This window comes from Xenopus laevis, chromosome 2L (assembly GCF_017654675.1).
Source record: "Xenopus laevis strain J_2021 chromosome 2L, Xenopus_laevis_v10.1, whole genome shotgun sequence".
Lineage (NCBI taxonomy): Eukaryota > Metazoa > Chordata > Amphibia > Anura > Pipidae > Xenopus > Xenopus laevis.
In genome coordinates, this window is record NC_054373.1 from 161,936,707 (window position 1) to 161,955,914 (window position 19,208).

Consider the following 19,208-nt stretch of genomic DNA (forward strand, 5'->3'; position numbering starts at 1 on the left):
GGTTTTAGGGCCATGTTTTACGTGTTATTGCAGTTTAGCTAATGAAGGTGAATTTCCCTTTAAGCTGAAAGTTTCGGTTCTCTCAAGATACCTGCTTATCTTATAAGTTACAATGATATCTTTGCTTATATTCAATAATTACAAATGTATCTTAGTGCAGGTGCTGAGCATTCTGGGCTCTCCAAAAGCCTCTTATTTAATTAAAGGAGAAGGAAAGTCTTCAGGCACTTGGGGGTGCCAAATGTTAGGCACCCCAAGTGAATGTATTGACTTACCTGAAATGCCGTTCTGGTGCTCCTATCAGCAGAAAACTGCACCGGCCCGGGGTTATTCCAGCAAGCACCACAGAGCGATCCTCTTCCAGCTTCTTCTTTCTTCAAGTTTCCCAGGGCAGACACATGCGCAATTGAACAAATTGCCGACTTTTTAGTTAAAGTTCAGCTTTTTGTTCTAATGTGCATGTGCAGCCGCACGAAGAAAGAGGAAGCCGGAAGAGGTTCGCTCCATGGTGCTCACTGGTATAACACTGGCACCCCCAAGTGCAAGATTACTTTCCTTCTCCTTTAAGTTTCAGAAACGTTCAGTATCTTTTTCTGGCATCAGTGCCAGATATCAAAGAGCAAGTCAGGACAATTTTGAGCTGTCAAAATTGTGACTGTCCCGCTAAAAACGGGAGGTGTGACAGAAACATCACTGTTGATGTCGCCCATAGCAACCAATGAACAATTAGATTTGAACTGTCACCGACAAGTTTGAAAACAAAAGCAAAGATCTGATTGGTTGCTATGGGCAGCATTACCCAATTAATAAGTACTCCCCTATTAGAGTTTGTTTACTCTAGTGGTTTAGGAACCCACGTGCTGCTTCTGTCCTATGCCACTTCTATCTATACAGTTTAAATCAGTGTCCCCTGGTGGTGGTCAAACTGTGGGGCTAACTGGGGGGAGGGGTGGAGGAGTCATTTTAAGTGTTAAGGTGGCCATACACGGGCAGATAAAGCTGCCGATAACGGTCGTTTGGACCGATTTGACAGCTTATCTGCCCATGTATGAGGGCTTCCAACGCGTCTTCCCGATCGATATCTGGCCACGATATCGATCGGGAAGGTTTGATTTTTAACCGACCGACCCGTCGGAGCCCCTTGGCGCATCCTAATTCGATCGTTCGGCGATACGGCCGAACGTTCGAATTACCCCCGATATAGCCATGCCGTTAGTGGCATATCGGGGAAAGATCCACTCGTTTAGGATGAAATTTGGAGAGAATGGCTATTTATTTTCCTAGCTATGACATTAGGTGAAAACCTATTTGCTGCCATTAATCTTCCTATAAAAATGCTCACCATACTAGTGATGTACGGGCAGCTCTTTGCTATGTTCTTACCGTCCCTGAACTTACACTCGACTGGGTCGGCACACGTATATAAATTCGGATCAGGTCGGGATGGATCAGATTAGGGTCAAGTACTGGTTCTATTTTTCTTGACCCGCACATCACTATTGCCCACATTTCTTCTCTCCAGTGTTTCTACTGTATTATAGCTTCATAGCATACACAATGTTTCTGCAAAATGATGGAAACACTGACGTTTTAACTTAGTAATCATTTGAAAGCCCAGTGAATGTCTATTTAATTTATATCATGTCAGTGATACAGGGTCGGACTGGCCCACCAGGATATCAGGAAAAGTCCCGGTGGGCCGAGGTGTCAGTGGGCCCTTTTGCTTCTAACTATGTGGCCAATTTCATGGTCATTCCTTATTTCTTTATGGGGAAAATGCTTAATAATGAAAGAATAGACTAAGTATATATAAAAGACTAGGAGAATAAAGAGGTTGAGTGAGCAGAGGAGGAATAATAGTTTGGAAAGTGGGCCCACGGTCTAAGCTTTTCTGGTGGGCCCCTGGTGTCCCAGCCCAACACTGCAGTGATAACATTTTTACTGAGTCTGCAACTTCAGCTTGCAAAGTTTAAAACACTGATGAATTCCTCAGAATGATGGAAAAAAATTAATGTTGTGCAAACACAGTAGAATTAGGTCATAAAGTATATTATAATAACCTCAAGATGGCAGTTATAGCATCAGAAGGCAGGAAATCATTTGTTATTGTAGATCACAGCCATGATTCAGATATTTAAATTATAATTCACTGCAAAGCTTAATGCAGCTTCCGTTCACTACTAACAGTTTTATGATCCATGAAAATGACCAAAATGAGATGGAACATAGAAATTGAAATGTTCGTGCTGATTTGTTATTTCTGTATTGGCTTGTTTTTGTGTTTAAACAGTATATTACCAGCTATTTGTTAAGATTCTTTGTCACTAGCATAATTTCATGGATCAGTATGTCCCTTTCAAGCCGTCAACTGTTGAGGATAAACACTCATGGCCCCAGTTATAACCAGAATTTTTCTCCCATCCCAGGAAAATGTCTCATTGCATTTAAGATTGTGTCTTGTACTCCTCATGCAGCAGTTTCCTATACAAAATCAAATTCTTTGTGTCTATGGCAAGGGCAGTTGCAGTCCCAAACTCTGTCCTAGGTTAACATTACTGATATCATGGTGGGTAAATGAGACTAAAGATGGCCATACATGGGCAGATTAAAGCTACCAGTATCATTCCTTTGGCAGCTTGTATGCCAGTGTATGGAGGCTTTCGACTGGTCTCCCCGATTGATCTAGCCAAAAGTCGGCCAGATGTGGGATTGGGCAGGTTTTAATTTTCCTGCTATTGAGGACTGCATTGGCTAGTTGTTGCGGTCCTACAACCCGTCAGCATCCATTGCTGCTGGTGGGGATATAGGGGTATGATCTGCTCATTTGGTGACCTCACCAAACAAGCCAATCTAATTGTTGTGACTTAAAGGAGAAGGAAAGCTACGGAGGCATTTTATTGCCAATAGATTAGCTGCAATAGTGCAAGCTAGAATGCTATATTTATTCTGTAGAATGTTTTACCATACCTGAGTACAAAGCTCTAGAAACTCTCTGTTTGTTTAGAATAGGAGCTGCAGTATTAATGTGGTGTGATATCACTTCCTGCCTGAGTCTCTCCCTGCTCTGGGCTCAGATTACAGTAGAGAAGGGAGGGGAGGGGGGAGAGGAGCAAACTGAGCATGCTCTTGCCCAGGGCAATGAGGTTTAAGCTGAAGGCAGGAAGTCTGATACAGAAGCCCATGTGTACACAATAGAAGGAAAGAAATGCAGTGTTTCTTTTGACAGGGGACTCAGAGCAACATTACTTTGGGGATTTACTGGTATATTTAAATGGACCTTTCTGATAAGGCTTACATAGTTTTAACATTTCCTTCTCCTTTAAGGTGGCATACACTGGCTGATAAAAGCTGCAGACAAGGGACTTCTACAATTTTCAGCCATATATCAATTGGACAGGTTTAATAATCTCACTAGAGAGGGGACCTCATCAGCTGGTTAATGCAGTCCTTACTCCGACCTCCTGTATTCCTTCCATTGAGATCCGATTAGTGGGCCCTAGGCTCAACCCGATATTGAACACCTCAAGGTGGGAATATCAGGGAGTGTTTCGCTCCTTTGCTGACCTCGCCACCAAACAGATCTTTGCGTGTACAGCCAGCTTTATGGTGGCTATACAAGGACAAATAATTTGGTTGGAAAATAGTGTGGCCTTCACAACCCTTTAATTAGCAATGAATTTAGGTTCTCATGTGACTGTTCAGAAACCAATATAGTCTATCTATAGCATGCATCTTAATAAATTGTTCATTTTGAGTGCAAGTTGTGAATTTAATGTGTCCCTGCCGAATATTCCTCTCTCTATGGAATCTTCCTGCCGTGACCTCCCTTTATCGGGCAGGTCGCTGCAAATAAAATGTGCGCACACGTGCAGTGCGGGGCGGCTCTGTGGGGTGCCCGGAAGGGGACCTGGAGGGGGGCCCTGTAACAGCTGCCCGGTGGGCCCTGTGCCCCCCAGTCTGACCCTGTATGTGTCCATGAATTGGTAAAGTGGTAACAGTCAGAACCAGCCACCAAGCACAGGACCTAATTACTCTTATCCCAATATTTGATCCATGGGCCATGGATGCATCACGTGGGGAAGAGAATGAAAAATCGCCAGCGGCATGGCACTCGCGGCGCGCCCGAAGTCGCCAAAGTAACTTTGGGCGAATTTGGAAAATGAAGCACCGTGAGTGCCATGCTGCTGCTGATTTTTCATTCTAGCAGGCGGAAGGCAGGGAAAAGCAGTTTGGGGAGATTAGTCGCCCCAAAGAAGAGGCGATTAGTCGCCGGGCGACTAAATCTCCCTGAATCTCTCAGTTTTACCTTACCCTTATCTTACCAAATAAATGGAATGAGTCACCCTCTCAGGGTTAGAAGACGGCACATTTTCATAAACTTTGCAAATGATAATGACTCTTTGGAGCTGCCCTGAATGAACACAAAAGACTGGAACACAGCATAGGGGAAACGCATAGAATTATCCCAGCAGTAACCAGAATGTAGCCCTTTAGAGTAGCAATAATTCCCATTCACAGAGGCTTTGAGAAGAGGATCACACCTGCTTGCTCTGTGTTTGCCTGTTGGACATGTGAAAGGATGTCTAGCTAAATACGGCTAAACATATAAAGATCTGACTGTTTATTTGCCAGAGTATCAGATTAGTTAATCCCAGGCCAGTTTGGGCACTTAAATGATGGGCCACATTGGCCTGACACCATGTTAAACCCTCGGGCCAATAATCTGATCATATGGGTCCTGTGCAGAAGGCTGCATTTGGCCAGAGAAATTAATCAATTAATTAATCTTGGTCCAGTTCAAGGTCCAGTTGTTTGACACCCTAAACGATTACATTGATGCCTTATGCCTGTTGATTCATCCAAAAAATCTGGAGGAGGCCTTGTCTACTAAAATAACAGTTTATATGTCAGTACCAGGCCCAGACTGGCAATCTGTGGGTTCTGGAAAATGCCAGAGGGGCTGCTATAAGGTGCTGGTTCGTGCATTGGTGCCTTCAGAAGTTTGTTGGATGAGTCGATGCATTCAAACCTGTCTGATTGATAACTGGCTGATTTTCTGACAGATTTCTGTCAGGGGGTCCCAAACATGGCCCAGTAAGCTGCTGATTTGGTCTGGAGGGATTGATTTGGCAGCTTTTATCAGCCCGTGTATGGACACCTTTACCTTGCAAGTTCTACAAATATGAAAGATACATAAAAGCTGGAGGTGCTGTAAACATAACTCCCAACTGTCCCATTTGAGCGGGAAAGTCCCTCTTTTGACAGCTTAACCCATAGTCCTGTTTATGTACTAGAAAGTCCCGATTTCTCTGCAAAAAAAGATACAATGTTTCTAACTTAATTGGCGCTTGGCAGAGAGCCCAGAATAGATTAAGATACATTTGTAACAGTTTTGTCCCTTGGAAGAAGTTAGACTCACAGCTTAAAGGGCAAATCACCTTCATTAGTAAAACTGTAATAAAACATAAAAACTACAGAAATGTGTTCAAACCCTCATAACCTGGAAAATTTTGTAAAATCGGCATGGTAATTAGGTGGTGTGGTTGCAAAAAGGGGCGTGGTCAAAAAAATTCACCACGCTCCGCGCAGCAAATTTTTTTGTCCCTCTTTCAGTTTCCAGACGGAAAGAGGGACAATATAGTGGAGAACAAAATAAATGTGTGTGTATGTGTCATCCTATGATAGAAAATATCTACGTAAAAGGTAATAACGAAGGTATATTTTCCGTGTATTGCTGTTTGTCAAAACAATGTTATGACACACTTAAAAACGATAACGGGAATTCCTCTCCAGAAATCTTATAGGAGCTTTTTACATTATGATGTTGCCATGAGGTGCTGCAGCAGCTACGCCCTGGCACGGTCATATATTTTAGTGAGTATGGATTACATGAATGACTTGAATTCCTCTCAGTAAAATCCTGACTTTACACAAAATGCATTTGTTCCTTTTACAAGTTGGCTAATAACTAAAAGGAAAATGTTTTTTATTTGTTAGAATCTACATACATTCACACAAACTATATATACCAATATCGATACTAATTGTAGATTTCAGAGTGCTTTAAGGCTGCACTGTAATAACAGTTTCACTATCGTTTGCAGCCGGTCACACAATACAAGGCAGTAGTAGGAATTCTTTTGTGCACTGTAATTGCTGCTTTGCACTTGTCTCTTTAGCCTCAAACCGCAAGTGCTTTTTCACAGCTTGGTCAGCCCCAAGGTATGTCATTTGAATATGTGCATTTGTGAGGAGGATTACACATGCCTCAAAAGACTTTGCCTCCACTCGGTGTACTTTTACTCAACATACAGCCTTTGATTGGCCCGCGGGGGTCATGTGAGAGGCCTGGAATCCTGAGTTGTACTGGAGCTGCTGGCACTCCTCTCTGGCTGGATGACTTTCTCATTGCAGCCCCATTCTGACTTACAGTCTAATAACCGGGAGTGGGAGGAAAAGCTCAGGGTTTTTTTATTGTAGTGAAACACACTCAGGGGTGCAGAGATGTGGAAACAGGAGCCTGCAAGTTCCGCGTCAGGCTGTAAGCGGTTAAATTCGGTATCACCTGAAGGCCAGGAGTATTATGTATGCTTTGATAAGAAAAGGAGATCCCCGTATAGAATGAGCAGGATCCTGGCACGGCAGCAGCTCCTGGCTAAGATACAACAAGGTGAGTGACTGTGGGATTTCAGCATTCCTGCTGATAAATATTCCTGTATTATAGAGATCAGCCTCCTGGCCTTATAATAAGTGTTACCATGTTGCTGCCATGGGCCATATATTGCACTGGCCTGTGCCAGGTTACTATAGTTTGCCTAAACCTGTATGTAAAGGTATGGGACCTGTTATCCAGAATGGTCGGGACCTGGGGTTTCCCAGATAAGGGGTCTTTCCGAAACTTGGACCTCCACACATTACGTTTGCTAAAAAAATCATGGAAAATCTAAAAAATTTATCTTATAAAGATAAATTATATCTCAGTTGGGATCAAGTACAAGGTACTGTTTTAAAAAGGTAATCATTTTTAAAAAATGTAGTTCATTTGATGAAAATAAAAATTTTCGGAAGTTCCTGGAGAACAGGTTTCCAGATAGCGGATCCCATGCTTGTATTAGGTACAACATTGTTTCTAACAGAAGAAGGAAAGCCCTCTGATCTAAAGCAAACTTCCTGTATAAAAGAGACAAGGCGATGTTATGGTTTATTTGCTTTAGGGTTAGGTTGGATTTTATGTTAATGGCATAGGGATCAAAAAAGAAAACTTTATTTAAAAAAAAAACTTGCACAAAGGTTATTACCAGTGGGACTTGTTTTATATTTAATAATAAGAGCGGAGCTGCCATGCTGTTTCCGCTGCTGAGGTCAGCTTAAACAGACTGCAATGAAACAGCACCCTTGCTGTCTGAATAGTTGTAAAATATGGCAGAATCCTTGCTTGGCTTTTATTAGCAATATATCTTAAAGGGTTGGTTCACCTAACTTTTAGTATGTTATACAACTTTTCAATTGGTCGTCATTGATAATTTTTTTTATTGTTTTTGAATTATTTGCCTTTTTTCTGACTTTCTTCCAGCTTTCTGACTTTCTGACTCCATCTAAAAACCAATGCTCTGTAAGGCTACAATTTTATTGTTAGTGATACTTTTTATTACTTATCTTTCTGTTCAGGCCTCTCCTATCCATATTCCAGTCTCTTATTTAAATCAATGCATGGTTGCTAAGGTGATTTGGACCCTAGCAACCAGATTGCTGAAATTGCAAACTGGACAGCCGCTTAATAAAAAGCTAAACAATCCAAAAACCTTAAATGATAAAAATGAAAAACAATTGCAAATTGTCTCAGACTATCACTCTCTGCATCATACCAAAAGTTAACTCAAAGGTGAACAACTCCTTTCATTTCTCAGACTCACTAGTATAATGACATTTAAAGTCATTTATCCATGATGCATAGAAATCAAGCACTTAAAATGAACATAGTTTAAACTGCATTTGTGATTTAGTGTGTTCTTCATTCACTTAGAGCATCCTCATCAAACTGGTGTTTATAGGACTGCTTGTTCTTATGTTTTGTGCCTGTATAAGGGGTCTCTCCAGTGTCGGACTGACCCACCAGGATACGGGAAAACTCTGATTTTCTTTGTACCGTTGGGGTCTTGAGTTTGATTTCAGCCTGGGCACTATCTGCGTGGGATGTTCCATGAACTGCAGTTTCCTCCCACACTCTATAAACATACAGGCATATGGCTTCTGATTAAATTGACCCTTGTGAAGGTGGTAGGGACCTTAGACTGCAAACTCTGCTGGGGCAGAAATATCGAACAATCTCTGTGAAGCTTTATAAGCAGGGGTGTAACTACAAAGGAAGCAGACCCTGTGGCTGCAGGGGGCCCAGGAGGTATAGGGGTCCCATAAGGCCGTAATTCTTATACAATTTCACTGAATATTGGTAAAACAGGTCAACCTCTAGACATTTTGGGGGTCTGAAAAGTAATTTGCTGTAGGGCCCAATAATATCTATTTTCGCCACTTTTTATAAGCAGAAACGTTAGCAGAATGAAGAGCAAAGGAGTCATTTAGAAATGCAAGTGCAGTGTGAAAAGTGCAATTTCGATGCAAATGGCTGCTTTTTACTCATGATGCAACGTTTTCCCCATAATGACAGTGTAGTTGTGGCCATACTCTGAGCTATGCCCAGCTCAATTATACCCGTTGCATTAAAATGGACACAGTTGCATTTGTGTTTCAGATATGGGGGGTTGCATGATTTCTGGAGCATGCGTTTAATTCACTGGGCACAAGTCTGGTGCACCTATTCTATTAAAGCAAAGAACCTTTATGAATTGTATCAATAACAAGCAGTTGGTCGGGCTCACTTAGAAAACAAACACAAATTGATTGACTTTTTCAACTTCTTCTGCTATGTTTCTATGTAATATGTGCTCTCCAGGGGGTTGTGCACTTGTAAATCACCCCTTATATATCTGTTATCTGTGTATAAATTAAAGGGGTGGTCCACCCTACAGTAACCTTTTTGTATACTATAGAATGGACAGTTCTAAGCAAATTTTCAATTGGCCTTCATTATTTGTTTTGTATAATGTTTTAATTATTTGCTGCCTTCTTCTGACTCTTTCCAGCTTTACAATGGTGGTCACTGATCCCATTTAAATAAAATACTCTGTAAGGCTGCAAATGTATTGTTATTGCTGCTTTTTATTACTCATCTTTCTATCCAAGCCCTCTCCTTTCATATTCCAGTCTCTTATTCATGCATGGTTGCTAGGGTAATTTGGACCCTAGCAACCTGCTTGCTGATACTGCAAAATAGAGAGCTGCTGAATAAAAAACTAAACAACTCAGAAACCACAAATAATAAAAAATGAAAACCAATAGCAAATTGTCTCAGAATATCACTCTCTACATCACACTATGGGGCCAATTCATTAACTTCGAGTGAAGGATTCGAAGTAAAAAAAAATCGAATTTCAAAGTGTTTTTTTGGCTACTTCGACCATCGAATGGGCTACTTCGACCTTCGACTACGACTTCGACTTCGAATCGAACGATTCGAACAAAAAATCGTTCGACTATTCGACCATTCGATAGTCCTGTACTGTACTGTCTCTTTAAGAAAAAACTTCGACCCCCTAGTTCGCCACCTAAAAGCTACCGAACCCAATGTTAGCCTATGGGGAAGGTCCCCATAGACTTGGCTAAGTTTTTTTGGTCGAAGGATAATCCTTTGATCGTTGGATTGAAATCCTTCGAATCGTTCGATCGAACAATTATTCCTTCGATCGTACGATCGCAGTATTTGCGCAAAATCCTTCGACTTCGATATTCGAAGTCGAAGGATTTTCATTCCCAGTCGAATATCGAGGGTTAATCTAAATGTGAACAATCCCTTTAAGCGTTTGTGGCAACAGTGTAGAGAAGGGGAGATTAATCCCACAAAGCCTGAAAAACCTTGGATTTGAGGGAAAAGACAACAGCTTGTGAGCTTCCTTCTTGCCAAACTTTTTCCATACTGATAAATAAGCCATCCTCTGTTCAATAATAAATATCAATTATAAACAGTTTGGGTGCGTGCTGTTTATAATTTCTAGAAATACATTCACATTCATTGATTATTGTCTCACTTGCTTCTTTGCAATGTATTGTTCCGTGCTGCACCTTTTGGAAAAAAGGTTTCATGCTCCAGTGTTCTGTATCAGGAAACTACTTCATTGTTATTGTATTTTCTGTTTCCATAACAAGAACATTAGTGGTGCCTCCAGGTCGCTATTAAGCGTTACGCTTAATAGCGACCATGATAATTAGCATTATACTCGGCAGAATAAGGTTAATGAGGCACTGGGTTTTAGTCTTATCTTGCTATGTTAATGCAAAGGGGACTGTAATACTGTTTTCTGAATAAAATGCTTACTTTTGGTTCAATACAATAAGTAACACTGTGCAAAGTCGTAAAGTTTTAGGGAGAATATTTTTATTTATCTGTTGAAAAAGTAATTACTACTTACTATAGTAAGGGAATCCGTTTTCTGTTGGTTTCCTGTTTCCTTTTTTTTTTAAACTACAGTAGTTCAGTCTTGCTTTATGGCTATACTTTAGATATATATATATATATACACTCTCTCACAAGACAATTCGGGATCATATACCCTTTGAATCTCTTTACTGCACTGCTGCTTGGAAAGCCTGTGGCTCATGAATAGTGAATGAGAGAAAGATAAGGAGGCTTGGCAAAGGAAAATGTATTGAGCTTAAAATCAGCATAAATTTATGAAATCGGAACCTTTCAGTGTTACAGAAAGACCTTTACGTCTTGTGTCAATGTAAAAAAATTATATTCTTTAAAATCAATTTGCTTTTATATGAAAACTTTTTTCTTTACACCTCACTTGACTAAAATACTCCTTTTACGTTACTCCCTGATGATATCTGATTCTCCTAAGGGTGGGACAGTTTTGTGTGTACATAAGGACAGGCTCCTGGGCACTTGCATAATTACAATGACTGCAGTCACCTTTGGTTGAAAGGTGAAAATAGTTTGTAGTAGTAATAACATTGCGGCAAGTACTGTATTTGCAGCTTGACTGTGTGTGGAATCAAACTGTTACATATATTATGGAGATTACAATGAAATGGGATATTCGTATGGGGCTGCAGTGTTTCATGAGTCTACACCAGTGATCCCCAACCAGTAGCTCGTGAGCAACATGTTGCTCTCCTACCCCTTGGATGTTGCTCTCAGTGGCCTCAAAGCAGGAGCTTATTCTTTTTGTTGTATAAAAACCAGCTGCACTGCCAAACAGAACCTCAATACAGGTTTACAATCCACATAGGGCTACCAAATGGTCAATCACAGCACTTATTTGGCACCCCAGGAAAATTTTTCATGCTAGTGTTGCTCCCCAACTCCTTTTACTTCTGAATGTTGCTCACGGGTTCAAAAGGTTGGGGATCCCTGGTCTACACTATGCTTCTGTTGCCCATGTGACATGCACCATAGGAAACAATGACATAAATCATTTCAGTGGAACAAAAGACTAGTGTCTGGACCATTGATTCTAAATGTGGCCATACACTGGGTCATAAAAGTTACCCAGAAATTGGGCAGATATTTATTGGGCAAGTTTAAAAATCCCATCAGGGTGAGGAGCATATTGGCACATTGATGCAGTTCTTACCCTGACAGCCTCAACGTTATCATGTTGGGAAAAGATCCACTCTTTTCTGACTTCACCAAACAAGCAGATATTTACATGTATGGTCAGCTTATAATGATAAGTAGCAAATTAATATTTGATAGAGTTTAATTCAGTGCGTTGGTGACCAGAAGTCAATATGTGTGAATTAGAATTGTAGCTCCTTGTCTTCCCATGGCAACTCTGCTGTGTTACAGTCATCCATACAGTCCTATTGTTTGTCCTGTCTGGCACTATACACAGTGAGCTCAGCCTTCCCCAGGTGACAAGTGAATGTTTTGGGGGAAACAAAAGCTATAGAAACCACCAGCTGACTCTATATGGTGTGGCTCCAGGTTGGGTGTATGCATATATCTCCATAGTCAAGTGACTTGGTGCAAGCTGGAGGCAACTACTAGTAAGTACAGCGATTTGCCCAATTTCCCATTTGCATCAAGAATACTGTCCAGATCTTGACTGGGATTCAAAATAGGCCCAGGCATTTCAAGTACACAGAGGCCCAACTAGTGGCTTGTAAGCAACATGTTGCTAACTAGCCCCTTGAATGTTACTCCCAGTGGCCTCAAAGCAAGTGCTTATACAATTCCTGGCTTGAAGGCAAGTTTTAGTTTCATACAAACCTAGAGTAATCCCAAACAGAGTCTCCTGTAGGCTGCCAGTCCATAAATAGGCTACTAAATAGCCAAGCACAGCTCTTGTTTGGCACCCAGGAACTTTTTGCATAATTGTGTTGCTCCCCAGCCCCCTTTCCATTTGAATGTGGCTCATGGGTATAAAAGATTGGGGTTCCTAGGTCTATGGCATTTTACAGCAATCCCTCTGGATTTTGTCAGAACCCACAGATTGCCAGTCTGGACCTGATACAGTCCTTCTGGCCCTGGTGTAGAATTATAAAGTTACCACTTCACAACGTTGCAGCCTTCTTTCTCTAAAAGTAAAGAGATGGCAAAATTGCCCTAACAAATCTTCTTAATTAAATCTAGTTGAAAGCACTGCACAATTTGGCTTGGTAACCCTCAACATATTTGCCATTCATTTGTAAGGATACATTAGAAGAAATGGGTTTTCCATGAAGGTTGATCACTCACTAATACTAATTGTGTTGCTGTTTTTTTCTCCCCATTGAAGTGAATCGTTTGCACTGACGTTACAGTGAGATCACACAATGTCAGGAGAGGAACGTGGGTAAATGTATGGGCAAATTGGAATGCGCCAAACCAGAACAAATATTTTTCTAGTAATCAGAAATGGAAATAAACAAAAGGTAAAAATAAACATCTCAGAAATAATAAATGAAGTCAATAGATGGAATGCTAATTGTACGTTGTACGTCTGGTGAAAATCACGGTGTGAACAGTTGTCTGTATCAAGGAGTGAAAATTCACTTGGGCATGAAAATGTACAATGCTTGCTGGGTGTAAAAATCCCCTTGCTTTGAGTTGTAATTATAGGCAAGGGCGTTTTTCATTGATATTATCCAGATCATAAAACTTACAGTCTAAAGGAATATTACTAATAATGTCACTACCAATCCCCCTGACCTTTGTACCAAACTGTACCCTCATTGCAGTATGTAAAGGAACCAATTAACAGTGCCATAATTATTTTACCGCCCCCCCAGCAAGATCTTTTTAGAGCCTTTGAAAACTCTAAAAATAAGTTTTTGCAATGAGGCAAGGTGGGGACACGTGGGGCAAATTCACTAAGTGCCGAAGCGCCGAACGCTAGAGTTACTTCGCTAGCGTTTGGCATTTTCGTTACTGCGCAAATTCACTAACGAACGCTGGCGTAGTTTCGCTAGTGTTACTTCGCACCCTTATGCCTGGCGAAGTTTCGCTAGCGACGTAACTACGCAAATTCACTAACGCGCGCAGTGTACTGAACGCTACCTTTTACGCTAGACTTCCTTCGCCACCTCAGACCAGGCGAAGCGCAATAGAGTAGATAGGGATTGCTTCAAAAAAAGGCAAAATTTTTTCTAAGTCCCAAAAAACGCTGGCGTGTTTTCTACATTATGGGTGATAGAAATTTTTTTGGGGCTCCCCTCCTTCCCCCCTACATCTCCTGACTCATGGCAACTTACCTAGACAGTGGGCACATGTGTAGGGCAAAATAAAAATTTTATTTGATGTTTTGAAGCTTTTCTAGCCATTTGTAGTGCTGATACGTATTCCTCCATTGAAATTTGAATTTGGCGCCGTATGCAAATTAGCCTTCGCTAGCGTAACTTCGCTTTACTTAGCGAATCAACGCTAGCGCAACTTCGCAACCTTACGCTACCCCTGAGCGCAACTTCGGATTTTAGTGAATTTGCGAAGCGCTGGCGAAACTACGCCTGGCGAAGTGTGGCGAGGTGCGGCAAAGTGCGGCGAAGTTACGCCTGGCGCAACTACGAATCTTAGTGAATTTGCCCCAGTTCCCAGCACCTTGGTCATTTTAAGAAACACATTTTTAGAACTGTAAATATGGCACTTTAAGGGGCCCATTCACTAAGTTCGAGTGAAGGAATAGAGGAAAAATAGTTCGAATTTCGAATGGTACTTCGACCATCGAATTGGCTACTTCGACCTTCGACTACGGCTTTGAATCGAAAAATCGTTCGACTATTCGATAATCGAAGTACTGTCTCTTTAAAAATTTCTTCGACCCCCTAGTTCGCAACCTAAAACCTACCGAGGCCAATGTTAGCCTATGGGGAAGGTCCCCATAGGCTTCCCAACAATTTTCTGATCAAAGGATAATCCTTCGATCGATGGATTAAAATCCTTCGAATCGTTCGATCGAACGAATTGCGCAAAATCCTTCAACTTCGAATATCGAAGTCGAAGGATTTTAATTCGGCAGTCGAATATCGAGGGTTAATTAACCCTCGATATTCGACCCTTGATACATCTGCCCCTTAGCGTAGAGAGCACATTACCATTACTCATTATCCTGGTCTGTGCATGGGAGGTAAGCATGGAGATGCAGGGAGGGCAGCATACAGGTGGCTGCAAGCCCAGATGCCTGCCTATGCCTCCATATTTTGAAGATACACATCGTTTACAGCCACTCTCAAGAGAAGATCCTCAAACAGCATCAGCCAATAAACTACATGGATGTGCCGTTGCAGCCATTTGTCAGCCAAATAATGGCTGAGATCTCTCAGTACTAAGGCTTTTTGCATCTTTCACAACATCTTTTTCATGTTTGTCTTCAGCAATAAAACTCCTGATGCCCCTAAGTTCACACCCCCAAGGCAATCAATTCAATAGTTACATGGCAGGGTGATTCTTACATACACTTTTAAAATAAGCATAATCACCCAGGATAACCCCCTTTCTAAATTAATATTTTTAGTGCTATTCTCTATGTTAGAACATTGATCCCCAACCAATGGCTCATGAACAACATGGTGCTCACCAGTGGCCTCAAAGCAGCTGCTTATTTTTGAATTCCAGGCTTGGAGGCAAGTTTTGTTGCATAAAAACGAGATGTACTGCTAAACAAAGACTCCTGTAGGCTGCCAGTCCACATAGGGCAGTGATCTCCAACCAGTAAATCGTGAGCAACATGTTGCTCTCCAAACCCTTGGATTTTGCTCCCAGTGGCCCCAAAGCAGGTGCTTATTTTTGAATTCCAGGCTTGGAGGCAAGTTTTGGTTGTATAAAAACTAGGTGTACTGCCAAACAGAGTCTCAATGTAGGTTGACAATCCTCATAGGGGCTACCAAATGGCCAATCACTTATTTGGCACCCCAAGAACATTTTTCATGCTTGTGTTGCTCTCCTTTTACTTCTGAATGTTGCTCACGGGTTCAAAAGGTTGGGGATCCCTGACATAGGGGCTACCAAATAGCCAATCACAGTCCTTATATGGCATGTGTTTCTCCCCAACTATTTGTACAGTTTAACGTGTCTTACGGGTATAAGAGGTTTGGGATCTCAGCATCAAAAGGAGCACTGGTACATCTGTGCTCAATGTATGACACCAGCTGACCCAACAAATTGTGCTGTGCACTGATGACTTTGTTAGCATATAAATTGGTAAAGTGCAAGCTCCAGAGAACTGAACTGTTAAAAAGTTAGCTTTCGAAAACACTGACAATTTGAAAGCTAAGGGTAATGGCCGACTGGGAGATATTGGTGCTACTGCAGGCAATAATTCACCCAAAAAAAGCTTCTCCACCAGCAATAATTGAAATCAACTGGTGGTAAAACCTACACGTCACACTGTCCACAGGAGTTTCCTTGAAGCGGCACGTAGGTTTTGCCACAGTTGATTTCAATTATTGCCAGTGGAGATGCACTATCGGGAGATTTATGGGCCGCAGTAGTACATCTCATAGTCAGCCATGGCACTTAAAGATCCACAACGCAGAGGCTGATTTATTAATCATATGTATTGTTTGCATGCATACTGCTCATAAAAAAAGATAACCTAATTTCCTACTTAAATACTGCACTGGAATGATTTGATAGACATTGGTAAACAAGAATTCTAGTAGGTGATAGTGCTCATCTCATTAAGCAGAATGGTGTTCAACTGCTAAAAATCCTTCCCTTATTTATACCTGCAGCTGTTATGTTTCATGTCAGCCCTTGGCTTGGTTTCATAGCGATGAGGTGGAGCTGCGATCTCTGCAGCCTTATTATGTAACTACCCTAACAGAACATGCGTTAATAATTAAGCACATTGCCATTGTCTCTAGCCTGTGATAAAGCATGTCAGAGGATCGGAATGATTGCTGCACCCTCATGCCCACGGGGCACGCAGAAAGGATTAGCTTATTCATAAAAGCTATAAATACATATGGGGCAGATTTATCAAAGGTCGAGTTTTAGAAATTTGTGAGGTTTTTTTATACTTCGAATAAACTCACGACTCAAATTCCGATTTAAGAAAAAACTCGAATCAGTGAATTTGGGGTGAACAACCAGAAAACTCAAACTAATTGAGTTTTCCACAGGAAAAAAACTCGATTTGCTCAAATGAATGGAGTTTTCAAGTAAAACCCACCGAAAAAAACTCAAACATCATAAAGGCTATAAACATCTTCAAAAGGTTATGGGGACCTCTGCCATTGATTGCTACATGACCTCAGTATCAATAACATACCTTCCAACTGTCCCGTAGCAGGACAGTCACGTTTTTGACAGCTCAACCCGCAGTCCAGAGTTTGTACTGGAAAGTCCCGACTTTCTCTGCACTGAACAGCCAGAAAAAGAAACAAAAGTTTTTAACTTAATTGGCTTTTGGCAGATAGCCCAGAACAGCTAACGTGCTACTAAGATACTTTGTAAAAATTTTGAGATAAGCAAATAAGTCCCTTGGGTGTGTGGCCACCACAAAATGGGTGTGGTCAAAAAATGTTTGCCGCGCTACGCATGGCAATGTTGGGAGGTATGTCAATAGATGTTACAGCACCTTCCATAGAATCAATTTAAAAAGCCTTTATTGGTTTACATGGCTGGGTTCTCCAACAAGCAACAAGCTCTTCACGTGCACTTTATTGATTTTCTTCCATGAATGTTTGGTGAGTGCTGACCAATTGCAAATCTTCTACATGACCTCGACCGTTTTTAGTATTTTCGGATTCAAGCTATTTCCAGCTTCAGGGATATAATAAATCTCAAAAAAGTTTTTTGTTTTTTTTACAAAATCCAAAAAAAATTTTTAAACACCTAAAATTTAAGTTTTTGACTGAAAACTACCTTAAAAAAAACTTACATTTTTTATGCAAACACAACTCGACCTTTGATAAATGTGCCCCATAGTCTTACTGTAGCTTGTGTGTAATCAACCCATCACGGGCATTTCAGCCAGGGTCCTGAGTCAAATGCAGACTATATTTATTGCCTGAATATTTATAACTAAAGCACAATAACACATGTGACATTTTATTTAGAGACACAATGTGTCAGTCTGACAGATATTTTAATCTTGTAGCTGGTTGGGATCCAAGATACAACTTGTTCTTCGCACTTGGACACAGATTTACAATTCATCTCTATTTATACTTTGACTATTGAACAATGTAACAAAGTTGTCACAGAAGCAGCTTTGTCCACGCGTGAGTGTAACAGATTAACGTATGAAATATTATGGTCCTGGCGGGTAACTTCTAGCTGCCAGTCAGTAGATGGACAGGTGTTGGCACGTTATTACTTAATAGGAATAGTACCCAACTTCTGTGGCAGGGAAAATAGGTGTAAAGTACAGTGCTCATTAGTACCTTTGGTTAAATCTGCACTACTATGGGCAAAAGAAAATGCTTTTGCACAATGCTTTTCCTGAAGTCACTAGAAGTTGCCTTGTGAGGAAATAAAAAATAAAGGTCAAACCTAATAGGGATTTTTGTAAACTACTCAAGGAGTTAACTCTATGGGTCTATACACCATATTGTAACGAAACAGCTGTTGGTTTCAGTCAAAGTGATGAAAGCAAATATGTGATTTACTGCATTTTATGTACATAGCACCTTCTGATAAATAGTACTGCATAGTGCACCTGTGTGCATGGGAAATTCCCAAGGTTATGAATTAATGGATAGAAAAAGTCATTGGTTGGAGTGGATTGAATCACAAGCACCCAGTCATATGAAGATGATCCTTTGTTATGTTTCTGGGCAGGTGCATCACACACATAAGAATATTCTTCCGAACCTATTACACAAGTGCAGTATACAGACCTAAATCACAAAGACTTGCATTCTGCTCTCAGATTCCACATATCTCACACATACTTAAAGAGGTGGTTCACCTTTAAGTTAACTTTTAGTATGTTATAGAATGGCCAATTCTAACCAACTTTTCAACTGGTCTTCATTATTTATTTTCTATAGTTTTTTTTAATTATTAGCCTCCTTCTTCTGGCTCTTTACAATCGCTTTCGAATGGAGGTCACTGACCCCATTTAAAAAACAAATGCTCTTTAAGGCTACAAATGTGTGGTTATTCCTACCTTTTTTATTACTCGTCTTTCTAATCGGGCTCTCTCCTATTCATATTGCAGCCTCAATGCATGATTGCTGGGGTAATGTAGACCCTAGGAACCAGACTGATGAAATGTCAAACTGGAGAGCTGCTGAATGAAAAGCTAAATAACTGAAAAACCACAAATAATATAAAAAGAAAACCCAATTGCATATTGTCTCAGAATAGCACTCTATACATCATACTAAAAGTTAACTCAAAGGTAAACAACCCCTTTAACACGCATGCAGACCATACAGATGCCATTGGCCATACTTTATCCTTTAAGTATCTTTCTACATGTAAGAGCTGAAGATAGTACTGGATTACACGTGAGATACTTAGGGCCAGTTTAGCAGTACAGGCACAAGGTGCATCAAGATAATGACAGTAGCAATGACAATTCATTTAATTTATATGAGTAAAGTTATACAGTATACCTTTCCCGTGCCATAACCCACAGGGGACTTCCCCATTTATCTCATCACTAAAGTTCAAGGCTGCTCAATCCAGATCTCGGTATCTGTAATTACTACAGAATATC

The 19,208-nt window shown here is 40.8% G+C and overlaps 1 protein-coding gene across 3 annotated transcripts in view; it reads left to right on the forward strand.

Moving 5' to 3' along the window:
- Nucleotides 1–19,208, forward strand: part of stard13.L (StAR related lipid transfer domain containing 13 L homeolog) — a 193,771-nt gene that overhangs the window by 103,336 nt on the left and 71,227 nt on the right. Inside the window, exon 1 of one of the 3 annotated variants that reach the window (XM_018247682.2) lies at nt 6,323–6,670. The exons of the other annotated variants lie outside the window; for them this stretch is intronic. Coding sequence (XP_018103171.1) covers nt 6,505–6,670 — 166 coding nt within the window. The 5' untranslated portion in view covers nt 6,323–6,504. Of the gene's footprint in view, nt 1–6,322; nt 6,671–19,208 lie in introns of those variants that run through there. 3 annotated transcript variants of the gene reach the window in all.